The 19,060-nt window shown below is 44.9% G+C and overlaps 1 protein-coding gene and 1 non-coding gene across 2 annotated transcripts; both read left to right on the top strand.

Moving 5' to 3' along the window:
• Nucleotides 1-2,890: 2,890 nt before the first annotated feature.
• GPX7 (glutathione peroxidase 7) lies at nt 2,891-9,172 on the top strand. Its single transcript, XM_004371727.1, has 3 exons — nt 2,891-3,025; nt 7,430-7,691; nt 9,009-9,172. The coding sequence occupies exons 1-3, from the start codon at nt 2,891-2,893 to the stop codon at nt 9,170-9,172; spliced, it is 561 nt and encodes a 186-aa protein (XP_004371784.1).
• Nucleotides 9,173-17,282: 8,110 nt separating this feature from the next.
• On the top strand, nt 17,283-17,389 carry LOC111819691 (U6 spliceosomal RNA). The gene has a single exon (XR_002823273.1). It is a non-coding gene; the product is annotated as a U6 spliceosomal RNA (small nuclear RNA).
• Nucleotides 17,390-19,060: the final 1,671 nt, after the last annotated feature.

Below are 19,060 nucleotides of genomic sequence, written 5' to 3'. Positions count from 1 at the left end.
AAATCAATAGCATTTCATATCAGATTCTAGCACAGACAAGTAATAAAATCACCAGAAGTCTTAAGAAAAATGAGTATTTTCTGAGCATTTAGTGCGTGCCAAGGGGACACAAAAATGACTCAGACAGAGGCCGGCCTACCCTCAAGTTGCTCACAGTCTGGGAGGGGAGACAGCAGCCATGCAAGCAGACAAGTATACGGTATCATCAGTCCACTGAGAGAAAAATGTACTAGGTACAAAGGTAGCAGAAAGGGGGGAGTGATTAATTGGAATAATAGAGTGGGTGATATCTGAGCTAGGTTTTGAAGCATGAAATAGAGGAGGAGGGATGGACCCAGGAGAGAAATTTACAATTGAGAAATATTTCATCATTAACTTTTTTTTCCTGCTTAGGCCACCTATCTGGATTTTAACAAATAGCTTTGGCAAATAGCTTGTCCAAACTTGCAGAACTCAAAGTTGTATGGAGCAGAATTTGAAAACTCTTGGTTATTGGAACATGCCGGGAAAGGCTGAATGAATTTGAAAGGGACAGACAGCAGGAATGGAGGCCAATGGCTTCACAGGAGCAGAGCAGTGAAGAGGAGACTGTTTAATAATCACTGGCTCCATCACAGGCTCAAGGCTCCCACAAAAGAGGAGGGAAAAAGAGTAGGAAGGGCAGGGGCCCTGGGCCATTATTTATGCTGTGCCCCTTTCCTGCAGCACCCTTTCTCCTATTCTCTGCCTCTCCTGAGGCAAGAGGCCACCTTGGTGGTGCAGAAAGATCCTATGCTTTGAAGTGTGAAGATGTGAGTTTGAGTCTTACTGTGTGATCTTGTGCCTGGCTTCCAAACCTTTGTTCTCCACAGCCTAGAGAGTGAAGTCCAAGCTCCTTGGCTCGGCATTCAACGCCCTTCTCCATCTGGCCTCGGATGACCTCTCCAACCTCATCTACCCAAAACTTCTTTTCTTGGGCTTCTGTGCCTTCACAGATACTGCTCTCTCAATTTGAAACATCTTTACCCTCCCCCTCCCCAATTACCTTAAAATTATCTAGTGCTGCTATAACAGAAATACTACAAGAGGGTGCTTTAACACAGAGAAATTTATTTTCTCACAGTTTAGGAGGCTAGAAGTCTGAATTCAGAGTGCTGGCTCTATAGGAAGGCTCTCTTTCTCTGTCCACTCTGAGGGAAGGGCCTTAACACTTTTCAGCTTCTATTCCTAGGTTCCTTGTGGATCATGAGGCTTGTATATTCCCCATCTCTGCTTTTCTTTTTTTTTGCTTCTTGCATAATCTACTCTTATATCTCAAAAGACATTGACTTAAGACACACCCTACAGTAATACTGTCTCATTGACATAACAAAGAAAACTCTATTGCCAAATGGGATTATAACCACAGGTGTAGTAAGATTTACAACATATATTTTTGGGGGACACAATTCAATCCATAATACCAGTCTAGAGAATTCCTATACCTCTTTCAAGACAAAACTCTGATGTCACCACCTCTGAGAGGCCTTCTCTGACTGCTCAGGCTAAGTTAACAACTGCCTCTGGGTCTCAAAACCCAAGTTTCCTCTACCCCAGCATCTGGACCACAACAGTAGCACCTGGCTGGTTTCCTCCATCACCCTCCTTGTTCCCTCTGCCTGCTGTCCTCCCTTCCTAGCCATGCCTACATAACAGCCAGAGGGATCTTTTTACAAAATACAACACTGAACTCTCTGCCCCCACCTCCCAAAACAAACAAACAAACAAACAAAACCTTCATTTCTTGGTCTATGGACCATAATCTTAACCACGGCCTACCAGGCTCTATGTGACCTCACCCCTGCCTGCCTGTCTGTCTACCTTCACCTCTCACTATGCTTCCCCTTTGCTCCAGCCTAACTGTTGTGTGCCATGAGTCAGTTCTGACTCTTAGTGTCTCTATAGGACAAACAGCTGCCCCCACAGGGTTTCCCAGGCTGTAATCTTTACCAGAACAGATCACCAGGTCTTTTCTCCTGTGGAGTGACTGGCGGGTTCGAACCACTGACCTTTTGGCTAGCAGCCGAGCTCTTTAACCATTGCCACCAGGGCTCTTTTCAGCCTAACTGAAAAATCAAATCTGTTGCCATTGTGATTCTGACTCGTGGTGACCCTACAAGATAGAGCAGAACTGCCCCATAAGATTTCCAAGGAGCAGCTAGTGGATTAGAACCACCAATCTTTTGGTTAGCAGCCACAGCTTTTAACCACTGCACCATCAAGGCTCCTTCCAGCCTAACTAGCCTTTATTTCTCAATATGCCATGTTTCTCTTCTCCTCAGGACCTTTGCACTTACTACTTCCCTGCTTCAACCTGGCTAATACCTATTGTGTGTGTGTGTGGTGAAAATATAAACATTTGCCGATTCAGTAGTTTCTACATGTACAATTCAATGACGTTCATGTTGCACAATCTGTTCAGTCTTCAGAGCTCAGCTCAAAACTCCCTTCCTCTGGGTCTTGACCTTCCAAGATAGTTTAGGTGTCCAATATCTAGTTTTATGGTACTTACTAAGGCACAAGCTAATTAAAAACTAAGCTCTCAGACCCAGGTTTTTGCCGCCTTTTCTCTGCCAAGCCGCCCTTTCCCTGGAATAAAGGGAGCCTTACTGAAGCAATCCTCCTCACTGTGGTCAGAATACGGGAACCAGGGTTCTGGGATCTGGAAAGCGGCGCGGAGTCCAACGCTCCCACTGTACAGATAGGGAAACTGAGGCCCAGAGCCTAGCGTCCACCGCTCGCGCCGTTCGGGGAAGAGGGCGCGTCCAGCCTGACGGGCCGCGCTGCGCTCGGGCCGCCCCCTCCCACCCACTACGCTGGGTCCCCCCGCCTCGTCTTTGCCCGCGCAACGCCGCCACCTAGGAAGCGAGTTATGGGGGCTGCAGTGGCGGCGGCGTGGCTGGTCCTGTCGGCCGCGGCCGCGACGCAGCGGCAGCAGGACTTCTACGACTTCAAGGCGCTCAACATCCGGGGCAAGCTGGTGTCGCTGGAGAAGTACCGCGGCTCGGTGAGTGTTCGCCTGCCCGGCCTTGGCGCCGCCCTGGCCGGTCCTTACGGGGGCGCCCCGCGGCCCGGGACCCCGCCGGGCTCAGAGGGCCCGGACTGCCTGGCAACCTTGTCCCGGCTCTCCACTCCCACCCAGGCATTACCCCAGGGCGCGGCGCCCCCAGACTCTGCGCCCGGGCTGCCCTGTGACTACGTGGCACGGCCGGCGCTCAGTGAAACCCGAAACTCGCGCCGCTGCCGCCGACTTCCCGTCTGGCATGTCTGGGCAGCGAGGGTCCGGACCTAGCCAGTAGGCCTAGCCTTTGCCACACGCCAGTGAAAAAAAGTAGCCCTAGCATCCTAGAGCTTTCACCTCCCTTGCTTCTTTTTCTGACTCTGGAGCAAGGAGGCTGCCGATTTGGATACAGTGGGAACATCGTGGCAGTCAATGTGCAGCAGGAGATGCACAGAGACTTTACACGGATCATCCTTTCGCGAGGACACTAAAGCCCAGAGAGGGGAAGACAGCTCTAAAAAGCAACAGAGCATGGAGGTGAACCATGTGTCCATCCTCTGGTTCACTCTAGGCAAACTCCTAAAATGGCATGTCAGGCAGGGATATGAGAGTCATCCGGGCCAACTGCTGTCTCCTTTCAGAGAGGGAATCTTAGCCCAGAGAGGACTTCAGAGAGGCATTGTGGCTGGGTTGAGTCTTTGAAACAAGAGTGGATTTTAGCAAAACTAAGATGATTCCAAGCAAAGAGAACTGTCCATGCCAGGGCCCAGAGACAAAGAGCAGGAAGGATGGGGGAGGGATGGGGAGGACTTCAGGCAGTTGTGCTGGAACGAGTATAAAGGGCTTGAAGGAGTATAAAGGTTGAGGCAGAGAGTGGTGGAAGATGAGCCTGGAGGAGGCGGGGAGGGACCATGAGGAGCCTGAACACTGCATTCAGAGGCCTGATGTTACACTGTGTAATGGAGAGTCCACCAAGTCTAATTCTCAGGGTGGACTGTGGTGTGGGAAAGGTGGGGAGCGGTCTCTAATGGATAGATGGGCCCAGCATCCAGATTTGGGTGGATCACGCAAAAATCGCTACCAGTATTCTACTCCAGGAAGCAGGGACATCTTTAGTGATGATAGGACTCTTGAAATTCTCAGTTATGTTGGGAGTCAGGGACCCTGGGGCAGGAATCCCTGCCCTGACAGTCCCTCAGGCTGTGAATTTCAAATGAGGTGAGAGTTGGGGAACCCTTGGTAAACTGTAGAGTGAGTGCTCTGTACCTGTGTTTGGTGGGCCCCAGCAGGAACCTCATCGAAGACTCAGAGCAAAGAGCCAAGAAGGGCAGGGTCCATTCCTGTTCAGGCCTCCCCTGCCCTCTACTGCAGCTCACCTGAGAGCTCTGCTACTCATTAATTCATTATTAATCTACTACTGAGTACCTACTGTATATAACATACTGAGCCAGGCTCTGGGGATACATTGGTGAACAAAACAGACAAGTTTCTGCTTTAATCAATCTTATATAGAATGGGAATAAGGAGAAGAGAGACAATAAATAAGGAATGCAGAAATGAACACGATAATTCCCAGCTCCAGAATGCATGCCTTAATCACTGTGCTTAGAGGAAAATCACAGTTAGTCTGGGGAAGCTGTGGGTTGTTCCAGGGTAGGCCTGAGGTTTGGACAATATGCTCATTCATTCACCTGCAAATATTTAATGACTCCTACTACATGCCTGGCACTGGATCCAGCCCTGGAGATCCAGCCATGAGCAAGATAGACATCAGGGGCCCTTATGTGGAATTGACAGCATAGTTGAGAAGAAAGTTATTTAGACCATGTTGAGTATGGATGACTGGGTGAGCACTTAGGGATGTACTTGCCTACAGTGTGAGGTTATGTATATGTGAGAGGATGTGTGTGAATGGTTTATTTATTTGCTTGCTTCTGTGCAAACATCTGAATCTGTATCTGTGCTTGTATATGTATATATATAAATTAACTGTGTGTATCTGAGTGTGTCTGTCTGTGTTTTGGTCTCTTTCAGGGTAAGCCTTTTGGTACTAGGGATGAAACTAGAAGCAAGATTTCCCTCTTCTAAAAGAGTAGGCTTCTATGTAGATATCATAGGCACAAAAGAGGTAGGTTAAAAATAAGCAATTTTTAATGCTCTCATTGCCCAGGGATCCAACAAGGAAGAAAGGAGGACCCCTAATAATATAGGAAGGGAGTTTCAGAGTCCCAGTTTCTCACTATCCCAGGCTGAGTATGGTAAAAGCTGACATGGAATGGGAGAGGTTGTTTATCAGCCTGTGGCCCCAGGGAATGGGCTCTTCATCTATTGGAGGCAAGGTAAGGGAGTTACAGCCCAGTGGCTCTTATCTAGCCTAGGAGTTCTCAACTGGGAATGATTTTGCCCCCCAGGGGACATTAGGCAAGGTCTAGAGACATTTTTGATTGTCAAGACTGGGCATCTAGTGGGTAGAGGCCAGGGATGCTGCTAAACATCCTACAATGCACAGGACAGGCCTCCACAACGAAGAATTATCCAGCCCAAAATGTTGATGGTGCCCAAATTGAGAAACCCTGTCTCACCTGAGCAGTTTGTGGCTGTGCATGTCCAGAGCCCCAGGCTGCCACCAGGAGGTGGTCATCTGGCCCTCTTTATGGGACCATTTGGTATAGTCCTCACTTTTTTCTCAAAAAGTGGTCAGGGAGATGGGGCTGGACAGCCCAGGTGCAGGGTAGGGTTTAAAATCCTTTAATAATAAATAGTTAATGGCACAGATAGCATTGGTGCCAAAATTTTAATTGCAGTAGTATAATCAAGTTCCATCAGCCAGCTTTAGTAAATTTAGAGATTAGTCTAATATCTTAGTTATTTAGTGCTGCTGTAACAGAAATACCACAAGTGGATGGCTTTAACAAACAGAAATATGTTTTCTCGTAGTTTAGGAGGCTAGAAGTCCGAATTCAGAGCGCCGGCTCTAGGGGAAGGCTTTCTCTCTCCGTTGGCTCTGAAGGAACGTCCTTGTCTCTGAGCTTCTGCTCCTGGGTGATTTTCATGTGGGTTGGCATCTCTCTTCCCCCATTGCTGCTTCTTTCACTTGCTTGTTTTATCTCTTTTATATATCAAAAGAGAGATTGATTTAAGACACACCCTACACTAATCCTGTCTTATCAACATAACAAAGAAATCCCATTCCCAAATGGGATTATAATCACAGTCCTAGAAGGTTAGGATTTACAACACATATTTTCCACGGACACAATTCAGTCCATAACATCTATTGATTAAAGAAAGCCTTATTACAAAGTGGTATTTGTTTACCAGAGGGAGGGGTAAAAAGGGATTGCCCTGGGGCTCTGGGGGTCCTTTTATCAAGAAAGCCATGTGTGTCTCTGTGCCCATGCAGGTGATTGTGTACGTGTGTACGCTTGCTTAGTCATTCAGTAGACACTTACTGAGACTTTTCCATACGCCAGGCCCAGAGATGAAGTAGATACAACATCTGCCCGCAGTGGGATCATGTATACCAGCAGCTACAGTATAAAGTGATGAGTGCCAGCTGGCTGTTAGGGATTGAATTGTGTCCCCCAAAAATATGTATTATAAACCCTAACGCCTATACCTGTGGTTATAATCCCATTTGGGAGTGGGTTTTCTTGGTTATGTTAATGAGGTAGTATTAGTGTAGGGTGTGTCTTAAGTCAGTCTGTTTTGAGACATGAAGGAGATTCAAGAAGCAATCGAGAAAGCAGAGATGGGGGAAGATACCTGCCGCACCATATGAAGATTGTCAAGGAACCAAAGAACAAGGAACTTCCGCCCGAGCCAACAGAGAGAAAGCCTTCCCCTAGTGCTGGCACCTTGAATTCCAACTTATAGCCTCCTAAATTGTGAAAGAATAAATTTCTGTGTGTTAAAGCTACCCACTTGTGGTACTATAGCAGCACTAGATAACTAAGACATGCTAGCTGGCTGAGCCAGAAATTAAACCCAGGTCTGCCTTTCCGCTCCCTCACATTACCTCCCAATGTGTGCTCACCAGTGTGTGCGCCTCTCTCTGTGAATGTGTTGTGTGTGTTTGTGGGCATGTGTGATGTGTGATCATGTGTCTTTGTACCATGGAGCATTTGCATACCTATTTATGTATATTATGTGCTTATGTTCACATATGTTCATTGTATGAGTGTGCATGTATTTCTATAAGCCACTCCATGTTTGATTCACGTGTGCATATGTTTAGTATATGTGAGAGCATTGCACATACATTTATGTATGTGTACGTTGTGTTCTTGTATGTGTAAGAGAGCATTATTGGGGGAGTCACTTGGGCATGTGAGGGTGTGTACAAGTATATGCCTTTTCACTGGGTTGTTTATGTGTCTGAGTTTTTGTTGTTGTTTTTTTGCCACCCAGGTATCCCTGGTGGTGAATGTGGCCAGCGAGTGTGGCTTCACGGACCAGCACTACCGAGCCCTGCAGCAGCTACAGCGGGACCTGGGCCCCCACCACTTCAACGTGCTTGCCTTCCCCTGCAACCAGTTTGGCCAGCAGGAGCCTGATAGCAATAGGGAGATTGAGAGCTTTGCCCGCCAAACCTACAGTGCCTCTTTCCCCATGTTTAGCAAGATCGCAGTCACTGGCGCTGGTGCCCACCCTGCCTTCAAGTACCTGACCCGTGAGTCCTGGTCCCTTCATCCACACACCTTCCCTCAGCTGCCTAAGGCCTTGACTCTCTGAACAGCAGAAGCCACTGGCTGGCTGGGGTAACTGGAGCCTCCCTCTTCCTGACCCTCTCTGGTACGATGGCTTTCCGTTTCAGCAGTAAGCTTTGAGGAGATTGGGGCAGGCATGAGCTGAGGTATTCAGGTACTTCTTCCTAAGAATATCTCTATCTCTGCTGCCTTTCAGTTCTCCCTCAGCCACTCTTGCTGGCTTCTCCGGGATCCTGTTTTCACATGCAGTGGCTCTTAGAAGAATACTGGGCTCTCACATTTTAGTCATTGTGAATTGTTTAGCTTACTATTTGAGGAGAAACCAAGGTGCAGACAGGAGACACCATATGTCTAAAGAAGGCTGACCGAGAGGGCTGACAGATATCTCCTGTCCTGAGTTATAGGCACAGTCTGTAGACCATAGGAGGGTTCCTCCTGAACTAAAATACCAAATTTTAATATTTTAGAAATACATCCCTTCTCCAGCCCTAGAAGTCTCAGAACCACGAAATGGGGTCATAGGCGAAGCTTTATGGTTCTAGCTGCTGCCTCAAGCCTTTCTTCTCCTTTAGGGGCTCCATTTTTGCTTTCTCCCATTCCAGACTCCTGGCTGCCTTTGTATGCCTTACCACCCACCCTAACCCATTCACCTTGAAGAGTAAATGAGAAACAACAGTTTAGCAAGGCCCCTTTCTAAGGCCAACTTGCATTTTGTTCCACAAGTCAACCTAATGTTTCCTTTTTCTTCCCTGTGTGTTTTTGTTAGTTCCTTCCCAGCTCCCACAGTTATACATCAAACCTAGCCATGCTTAGAAGCACCTGGCAAGCTCTTAAAAATGCGTAAGTCTGAGACCTACTGAAGCATGCCCCAAGAATCTGTTTATTTTAAGCCCCTCTCCCCACCTCATAGTGATTCTGCTGCAGCCAGTCCTGGACTAACATTTGGGAACCATTAAGTCTCAGTCACAATAGGGTGTAGGATGTTCAGTAGTTGGAGGTCATTAATAAAGGAGATCTGATACAGAATCGCACAATCTCAATCTTGGCTGCACATTGGAATCTCTTAGCTTTTTAAAAGTACTGATGCCTGAGTCTTACTCTAGAAAGTCTGATTTAAGTGGTCTGGGGTGTGGCCTCAGTATCAGGATTGTAAAAAGCTCCCCAGGTGATTTTAACTAACAGAACCACTGCCTCAAGGGAAAGATGAACACTGATAATGGAATCCCAGGTGATGATACATACGGAAGCATGCTTTGGTCTCCTTCTTCCTTTTTCTCTAGAGACTTCTGGAAAGGAGCCCACCTGGAACTTCTGGAAGTACCTCGTGGCCCCAGATGGCAAGGTGGCTGGGGCTTGGGACCCAACCGTGTCGGTGGAGGAGATCAGGCCCCAGATCAACGCGCTTGTGAGGAAGCTTATCCTGCGAAAGCGAGAAGAGTTATAACCACTCTTCCCCCTTTACTTCCATCCGCCCCGCTTGTGCATAGGTGACCAAAGCAAACTCAGATGGTGCTTCCAGGGGAGAGACCCCTGACTCCCTTTCTTCCTCTACTCTTATCCCACCTATCCCATCCCTCCTATGGGGGAAAAATTCTAGTATTTTTATTATTTGAATCTTAGGGTAACCAATAGGAACTCCTGGCCAATGAGAGCTCTTGCCCAATGATTTCACCAGCCAGTAAGAACCTCTAGCCAATGAAAACATGGTAAATAGAAGTGTATCAAGCAATAATCTCCCAGCCAATGAGAACTCTCTAAAATGGAGCCAATGCCTACCTCACAGGGCTGTTGTGAAGGTTAAAATTAAATACCTGTGAAAGTGCCTAGGCAGTGTATTCAATAAATGTTTTTTGCATATAAACAACAAAAAAAAAACCTTGTGATTTGATAAAACTTGCACCCAACATGAATTTCTAGACATTGCAAATGTAGGTCAAACATTTGTTGTTGTTTTCCACTGTATTATTAAGGTGCCTTGGTATATTATTTTTTAATACCAAAATGCAAGCTCATTGTAAGAATCCAAATCATACAGGATGATATAAAAGGAAAATATCCCCCTCATTTCTTTCACTCCCTGAAAGGTAAACACTATTAGCAATTTGGTATGTATGTTTCCAGGCCTTTTCCTATCAGACCAATAATTAATGCCCAATAAGTCCAAAAGTACACTACAATAACAAATAGGCAAAGAATATGAGTAGACAGTTCACAGAAGAATATAGGTGGACAATAAGCTTATAAAAAAATTTTCAACTTCATTCAAATTGCAAAGATTTTAAAATGAGAATGCCTGTTGTTGGTAAGATGTGGAGAGAAGGGCATTCACATACATTGTTGGTGGGACAATAAACTGATACAAGTTTTCTGGAGGGTGATCTAGCAATATCTTTTAAAAACCAAATGTTCATGCCCTTTGATCCATCATTTTCTCGTCTACAAGCCTCCCAAACTGCAAATATGAGTGAAGAATAATATGTATGTACACTGTTCATACTAGTGAAATTTTGGGTGCAACTCTCATATCCATTGTTATGGGTCTGGTAATAAATTACAATACAAACCCAAATGATAAATTGATACAGCTATTAAAATGAATGAATTAAATCTCTATGTACTACTATGGAAAGTTGTCCAGAAGTGAAAAAAGGCAAGTTGTAAGACAGAATCAGCAAGTATGATAATATTTTTATTGAAATTTCATAATAACAATGTTACATGAAATGGAGAGAAGAAAAAGACGATTGTAGACCAAACTGTTGATGGTGGTTGTCCTTGAGGGAATGTGGTGGAATAAAAGGAGTCATTCACTTTCTTTATTATGTCTTTCTACAATGTTTGGATTTTGTATATAAAATACATATTTCATTTATACAAATTGAAACAGTCAAAAATTGGGAGGTAAGCAAAGCTCATTGACCGATAATTCATTGAGCAATAAGAATTTGATGTCTACTTTTTCTGAGGTCACTCTTCTGGAAGTCCAAAGATCGGATCCAAATCCTGACTGTGCCCTTCACTCACAGAGTGAGCAAATGGCTCCCTCTCTGCTCTCCTCCATTTTCCCATTGGACAATGAAGGAGTTGAACTGTGTTACACAGTTCTGTCTCCCTTAATGATCATTCTCATAAGCTACCCAGAGTGAAATAAAGGCTGGCTGTGGGCTGACCACAAGCCACCCTGTGGTGGCCTCCAGCCTGCCTTTACACACCGCACTCCAAGCTCCATGACTGCAAATGTGCATGTATGCATGTGCACACATGCAGTGAAACTGAGCTATCACAGAATTTTTCATAATGGACATCTGGGAACCACATTTCCCTGCAGCTGCCTGCTTCCCTTTATACCCACTGTCTCCACCTCACCATCTATATTTACTCCTCACCTCACTGCACTCGTCAAGACTGTCCCTGACCTCTTTATTATTAAAGTCAATGGACATTTCTCTGACCTTATCCCACTTGACCTCTCAACCTCATCTGACATTGCTGACTATGCTCTTCTCCCTAACATGTTCTCTTCCCTTGACTTTCATGCCGCCATATTCTTTTAGCATTTCTACCTTCTGGCTAAGGAGCCTTGGTGGCACACTGGTTAAGCGCTCAGCTGCTATACAAAAGTTTGGTGGTTTGAATCCACCAGCCGCTCTGTGGGAGAAAGACCTGGTAGTCTACTCCTATAAAAATTACAGCCTAGGAAACTTTACAGGGCAGTTCTGCTGTATCCTATAGAGTCATCATAAGTTGGAATTGCTTTGATGCCACCTGACAACAACACCTCTATGACCACTCCTTCCTTCTCAGTCTCTTTTGATAGCTTTTCCTCTTCTGCTCACCCCTTCGCTGTTCGTCCTCCTTGGAGTTCTAGGTAGATTCCTCTTAGCACTTCATGTACTCTTCCTCAGCTACCTCATTTTTTCTCATGGTTTTGACCACCATCTATACCCTGATGACAACCAAATCTACCTTGTATTGACACCAGACTCACATCCACCGGCCTACTGGGCATCTTTACAGACACCTCAAACTTAACATGTCCAGAACCAAACTCCTCTCTCTGACACACCTGCTCTCCCTTCCACTTAGCCTTCGAGAAACCCCCAGACTTTCCTTTTCATGCACCACTCACTCATTCACTCACTCACCATACTCTGTTCTTACTGTCTGTGCAACTAGCCCCTTTCCCCTCAGCAGAGTGCCTTGACCTTAACAGGCTAAATTGAATTTTGTAGAAAGCCATTTTTGAGCACCAGCTCCATGCCTGTCCCTGGCTAGACCATATCTGGAGACCAAAAATAAGTAAACACAGTTCCCCTCAGAAGCTTATAATCCAGCTGAGGATTTTACACTCCCAATTAGACCTACATTCTTATGTTGTTGTTGTTAGGTGCCGTTGGGTCGGTTCCAACTCATAGCGACCCCATGTACAACGGAACGAAACACTGCCCGGTCCTGTGCCATCCTCACAATCGTTGCTATGCTTGAGCCCATTGTTGCAGCCATTGTATCAACCCATCTCTTCCTCTTTTTCACTGACACTCTACTGTACCAAGCCTGGTGTCCTTCTCCAGGGAGCGGTTCCTCCTCATAACGTGTCCAAAGTGTATGAGACCAAGTCTCACCATCTTTGCTTCTAAGGAGCACTCTGGCTGTATTTCTTCCAAGACAGACTTGTTGGTTCTTCTGGCAGTCCATGGTATATTCAATATTCTTCACCAACACCATAATTCAAAGGCATCAATTCTTCTTCAGTCTTCTTTATTCATTGTCCAGCTTTTGCAGGCATATGAGGTGACTGAAAATATCATGGCTTGGGTCAGGCGCACCTTAGTCCTCAAAATGACATCTTTGTTTTTCAGCACTTTAAAGAGATCTTTTGCAGCAGATTTTCTGGATGCAACGTCATTTAATTTCTTGACTGCCTCTTCCATGGCGTTGATTGTGGATCCAAGTAAAATGAAATCCTTGACAACTTCAGTATTTTCTCCTTTTTTGTTCCTATAGGCTTTATCAACTTTCTGCTGTCCCCAAGTCCCCTCTAAAGTGCAGAATCCCCAGGAAAAATCTCACTTTAAATCCTTACTGTCGCCTTAGTCATTGGTTAACCAGTCTCTGCTCATATCTTAGTTTTAAATTAATACCCTGGTTATCAGCTATCAATTGAGTAGTTAATATTTGGTTATCTACTAACATCTTAATTATCTTTTAACACATAACTTATAAGCCAAATATTTTATTTAATAGGTTATATCTTGCACTTAGTAGTTTAGCTATTTGCAAAGATTTAATTATTAATCAAAGGAGGCCTGGTGGCACAATGGTTAAGAACTCAGCTGCAAGATCAGTGGTTTGAACCTATCCGCCGTTCCACTGGTAGTAAAGACCTGGAGATCTGCTCCCATAAAGATTTCAGCCTAGAAAATCCTACGGGGCAGTAATAAAACAGAGGTCCCCAGGATACGGAAAATTCCAGTCTCAAGCAGCTTGCTTGGCACCCCCCTATAGCTTTACATTAAAATCCTGGTTCCTTTGCTTGACATGCCCTGTACTTTTACGTTAAAATCCTGGTTCCCCTCTCCTTAACTGCAGCCCCAAACTAGAGGAAATTGGTGGAAACTGGTTTAGGCACCATGTTGACATTCAGGATAACCTTTTAGCTCATTAAGTACCTCATACATAGTAACTTCCCCACCTCTGGATGGAGTTTAACCTCCATTTTCTGAACATGCGATGAATGAAGTTATATGTAAACCCCATTGTGCCTGTGTAGTATGATTAAGAATGTTGTTGATGTAACTTGCATGAATTTTCTACTTGTAAACTCTTTAAAAGTAAACTTCCCCCTCGCTCTCGCTGAGCAGTTTTGGCGGCGGCAGCCCCAACTGTTCCTTTCCTTGTGCAACAAAATAAAGGTACCTTTCTATTCTCCCACCTCGGTCTCTCGTTTATTGGCTGAGACATGTTGTGCTGAGCAGAACCTGGGGTTTCCACTCAGCAACATTTCTACTCTGTCCTATAGGGTCACTATGAGTCAGAATTGACTTGATGTCACACAACAAAAATTATTAATCAATACTTTAGTTATTTGCTTAAATCTTATTACTGACTCCTTAGCTATCTGCTCGTGGTTTAGAGTAGATTAGCAGACCAAAGACCACCAGAAAGGAGTTTGAGCAGGGGTCAGTTCTTTGTCTTCTGCTGAGTTCTCCTTTTACCCCTAAGTGATTCTCTTCGACATCAACTAGTCTCAAGTCCTCAAAGAAAGGGAAGTCCCACCCTAATCCCTTATTTGCTCCCTGAGCTGGGTTGGAAGGTGGAGGGAGAAGGGTATGACTATGAGGGGAGTTCCTGTAAAGTTAGGGTTGGAAAGAACAGCTCATTCACCAATAAATAATTCTTGGGCACTATGTCACCATGAGTTGAAAAATCGATTCAATAGCTCCTAACAACAACAACAACTTATGTGTCAGGTTCTACACTAGGTTCTGGGGATATAACAGTGAACAAAGCAGGCGTGTTTCCTGCATTATGACACTTAGAGAATAGTGAGAAGGACAAACATTAAACGAATAATTATAAAAAAAATAAAACAACCTGTTGCTGTCGAGTTGATTTCAACTCACAGCGACCCTATAGGACAGAGTAGAACTGCCCCATAGGGTTTCCAAGGAGCAGCTGGTGGATTCAAACTGCTGACCTTTTAGTTAGCAGCTGAGCTGTTAACCACTGTGCCACCAGGGCTCCAAACAAATAATTATACCAATTATTAGATAAATTGCAGTTATGATAAGCACTAGGAAGAAATACAGGAAACTATGAGGATGTATCCTGGGGTTCAGGGATAGATAGCTTCCCTGAGAAATGACATTTAAGCTGAGAGCTGAAATTTTAGTAAGAGTTAATCAGGGGGAAGGGGCAAGGGGAAGTCCTAAGCCAATGGACTAGTTTCGGCAAAGGCTCTCAGGAAGGAAGATGCTTGACAGGATGGAGCCAGTGTGGCTACAGCCAAGTGAAAGGAGAAGGGGTAGAGAGGTAGGTAGGGGCCAGTTCATACAGGAACTTGTGGGATCCCAGTGAGAAAGGACAGTAGCCTGACTTAGCATGACAGAGCCTGGCTTTAGTAGGGCCATGAAAACCTTCCTTACTGCCCCAGATCTGAAGGCCAGAGAAAACCCCTGGGGCAGAGGCAGACATTGAACTATTGTAGGAGAAGTAGGTTGTTCTGGGGTCTGCCCAGAGAGTAGGTCACCATGGAGACTTTTGTGGAATGCAGGCAGCCCTGAAACCTCCCTGCGCCAGCACAGCCTGGGGATAGGGGGTGGGAGTGGGGGGTGGGGGTGGGGATTTAGCTGAGGAAGGGATTGGAGGGGATTGCTGAGACCTCAGGCAAATTATTTGATTCCCTACGAATCACCAAGCTACTTGTGTAGATTTCTGGGCCCCAACCTGAATAATTATATTACAGGTGTTCCAAAGGTAACATTTTAAGAAAGAAACACTGCCTTGGGTTTATCAAAAATCTCTACACAGCTTCTTCTCTTCCCCACATCTTCTTTAGCCCCTATATCTTAGTCCTCCTCTATGGCTTTTACTACTTTGTATTATTAGGATAGAGATTTTGCTGCTGTAATAGGAACCCAAAGTAAACATAGGCTCTAATAAAGTAGAAGCTTATTTCTATCCCAAAGTAAATCAGACTTTTACTTTGCTCCATGAATTTGTCAGGTGCCCAGCTTGTAGCTCTGCCATCCCTAGGATTTTGCCACCATCTGCGTGATCCAAAATGGCTGACAATGTCAAACACATGTGTTTAATGGCACAACATTATGTCTTACAAATCAGATAATTTAGTCACATGGCTACCCCCAGCCATAAGGATCACAGATAAAGTTTCTATTATGTGTGGCCATGTACCCAGATGAACATTGGGGGTTTCACTGACATAAAAGAAGGGAGAACAGATGTTGGGGGTAGGTAGGAACAAGTAGCCATCCCTGAGCCATGTTAAACATCTTTCAAATCTCTTACCTCTCACATTGCAAGCTGAATGATGCTCTAAAAAGCAAATTTGAGCATACCATCTCTCTGCCTCAGTGGTGTCCACTTATCCTTGGAACAAGCTCAGTGCCTTAGTCTGTCATTAAAGTCCTTGTGCCTCATCCTCCATTCCCTACCTTTGGTGTTGCTGCAGTGACGCCAAACTGCTTGCCGTGCTCTCTTTCACACTTTCCTCCATTGCACAAGTGGAAATTCTCTTCCTTTCCTTGATGTTGCTGTACATGTTACCTCCATTGTAGTCCTTGAGCATAGAATAGCTGGTGTTCAAAAAACATTTGTTCACTGACTGATCTCATTGTCATTATCTGTGTCTGTTTCTGCCAACCTTTCAGATAAACCGTTTGAGCCACCCAGGGACCTTTCTGAATGTTCCAGGAAATGTCTAAGCCTCTGCACCAGCTAGGTTCTCCCTGAAAGACTCAAATTCTCCCAGGGAAGAGATTGATTACTCTCTGTGAGATGGAAAGCCTAGTCAAAAGATCCCTTCCCCTTAATCCCCTGGAATATGAGTACTCCCTCTGATCACATGAACCCTCCTCATCATTCTCCAGATGGAGTTCCCGGGACACAAGGGACTTGGTATTCATGACAATTACATGGATCATACTTATACTAAAAGTTTGTTGTTGTTGTTAGGTGTTGTTGAGTTGCTTCCGACTCGTGACCCTATGTGCAACAGAACCAAATACTGTCCTGTCCTGCACCATTCTCACAACTGTTGCTGTTAGAGCCCATTGTTACAGCCACTGTGTGACATCTCTTCAAGGGTCTTCCTCTTTTCGATGACCCTCTACTCTTCCAAGCATGATGTCCTTCTCCTGAAACTGATCCCTTCTAATAACATGTCCAAAGTATGTGAGACACAATCTCACCATCCTCGCTTCTAAAGAGCATTCTGGCTGTACTCTTTCAAGACAGACTTGTTCATTCTTCTGGCAGTCCACGGTATATTCAATATTCTTTGCCAACACCATAATTCAAAGGCGTCAGTTCTTCTTCAGTCTTCCTTATTCATTGCCCAGCTTTCACATGCATATGAGGCGATTGAAAATACCATGGCTTGGGTCAGGTGCACCTTAGTCCTCAAAGTGACATCTTTGCTTTTCAACACTTTTTTTTGTTGTTTATCTGAAATTTTAATTTAACTGGGCATGTTGTATTTTATCTGGCAACCCTAATCCAGGGTTGAGACCCACGCAGGTGAGAGTTGAACTATATGGCCTCTAGGTCCTTTTCAACTCTAGGAAACAAGATGCTAAGACTTATGATTTGCCTTGACCCTCCCAGTGAAAGAAGAATCTCTTCTCAAGGTTACAGCAAAAGAGCTGAGAAAATAGTTCAAGGAGCTAATCAACATAACAAATGACAATACGTCCCTTACCAGCTGAGGAACCTTAAATCCATCACCCATCTGTCAGTTTGTTGAGCTGTGGTGGCTTGCGTGTTGTTATGATGTTGGAAGCTATGCTGCCAATATTTCAAATATTAGCAGGGCTGTGCTTCCTTCAGCAGTACTTATACTAAAATTGGAACGATACAGAGAAGATTAGCAGGGCCCCTGCACAAGAATGACACGTAAATTCGTGAAGCTTTCCATATTTTTAAAAACACTAAATAGACAATAGATAAGTGGTAACTTCGGTGAAGGGTAAGACTGTACACAATAATGGGGAAGCCAGCACAACTTGTCCAAGGCAAGGTCATGGAAGCTCCATAGACACATCCAAACTCCTGAGGGACTGAATTACCGGGCTGAGGGCTGTGGGGACCATGGTCTCTGGGAACATCTAGCTCAGCTGGCACAACATAGTTTATAAAGAAATTGTTCTACATTCTACTTTGGTGAGTAGCGTCTGGGGCCTTAAAAGCTTGTGAGCAGCCATCTAAGATACTCCACTGGTCTCACCCCTTCGGGAGCAAGTGAGAATGAAGAAAACCAAAGACGCAAGGGAAAGATTAGTCCAAAGGACTAATGGACCACAACTACCACGCCATCCACCAGACTGAGTCCAGCACAACTAGATGATGCCCGGCTACCACCACTGACTGCTCTGACAGAGATCACAATACAGGGTCCCGGACAGAGCTGGAGAAAAATGTAGAACAAAATTCTAACTCACAAGAAAAGACCAGACTTACTGGCCTGAACAGAGACTGGAGAAACCCTGAGAGTATGGCCCCCTGGCACCCTTATAACTCAGTAATGAAGTCATTCCTGAGGATCACCCTTCATCCAAAGATTAGACAGGCCCATAAAACAAAGCAAGACTAAAGGGGCACACCAGCCCAGGGGCAAGGACTAGAAGGCAGGAGGGGACAGGAAAGCTGGTGATTGGGAACCCAAGGTCAAGAAGGGAGACTGTTGACATGTCTTGGGGTTGGTAACCAATGTCACAAAACAATGTGTACTAATTGTTTAATGAGAAGCTAGTTTGTTCTATAAACCTTCATCTAAAGTACAATAATTAAAAAAAAAAAAAATACTAGCAGGGTTACCCATGGTAGACAGGTTTTAGCAGAGCTTCCAGACTAAGACAGACTGGGAAGAAAAGTCTGGCGATCTACTTTCAAAACTTAGGCAGTGAAAGCCCTATAGATCTCAACAGAATATTGTTCGATATAGTGCTGGAAGATGAGCCTCCCAGGTTGGAAGGCACTCAAAATACACAGTGGCCTCAACAATGGAGTCACGCATACCAACGATCATGAAGATGAAACAACATTTTGTTTTCATGTACATAGGGTCAACACAAGTCAGAGCTGACTCGACAGCAACTAACAACTAACAACCTCAGGATAGTCACCTAACCTCACTGAGCCTCCATTGCTTTATCTAACCAATGAGGGGAAATCAAGATTTTACCTAGTAAGTGCCAGGCACTGTGCTAGATACTTCCATCAATGTGATCTCTCACTTGGGCAATCAGAAAAAATAATGTATGAGATGGCACTTTATATGTGGAAAGAGGCTGTAACAAATATGAAACGATGTTACTATTAATGTAATTTTGTTGTTGTTAGGTGCCGTTGAGTTGGTTCCAACTCACAGCGACTCTATGTACAATAGAACAAAACACTGCCCTCTCCTGCACCATTCTCACAGTTGTTATTTTTGAGCCCAGCATTGCAGCCAGTGTGTCAGTCCAACTCATTGAGGGTCTGTTTTGCTGACCCTCTACTCTACCAAGCATGATGTTCTTCTGCAGGGACTGGTCTCTCCAGATAACACGCACAAAATATGTGAGACGAAGCCTTGCCATCTTTGCTTCTAAGG

Source organism: Trichechus manatus, unplaced genomic scaffold (genome assembly GCF_000243295.1).
Source record: "Trichechus manatus latirostris isolate Lorelei unplaced genomic scaffold, TriManLat1.0 scaffold00015, whole genome shotgun sequence".
NCBI classification, from domain to species: Eukaryota; Metazoa; Chordata; class Mammalia; order Sirenia; family Trichechidae; genus Trichechus; species Trichechus manatus.
This window is presented reverse-complemented; position numbering and strand designations above follow the sequence as displayed.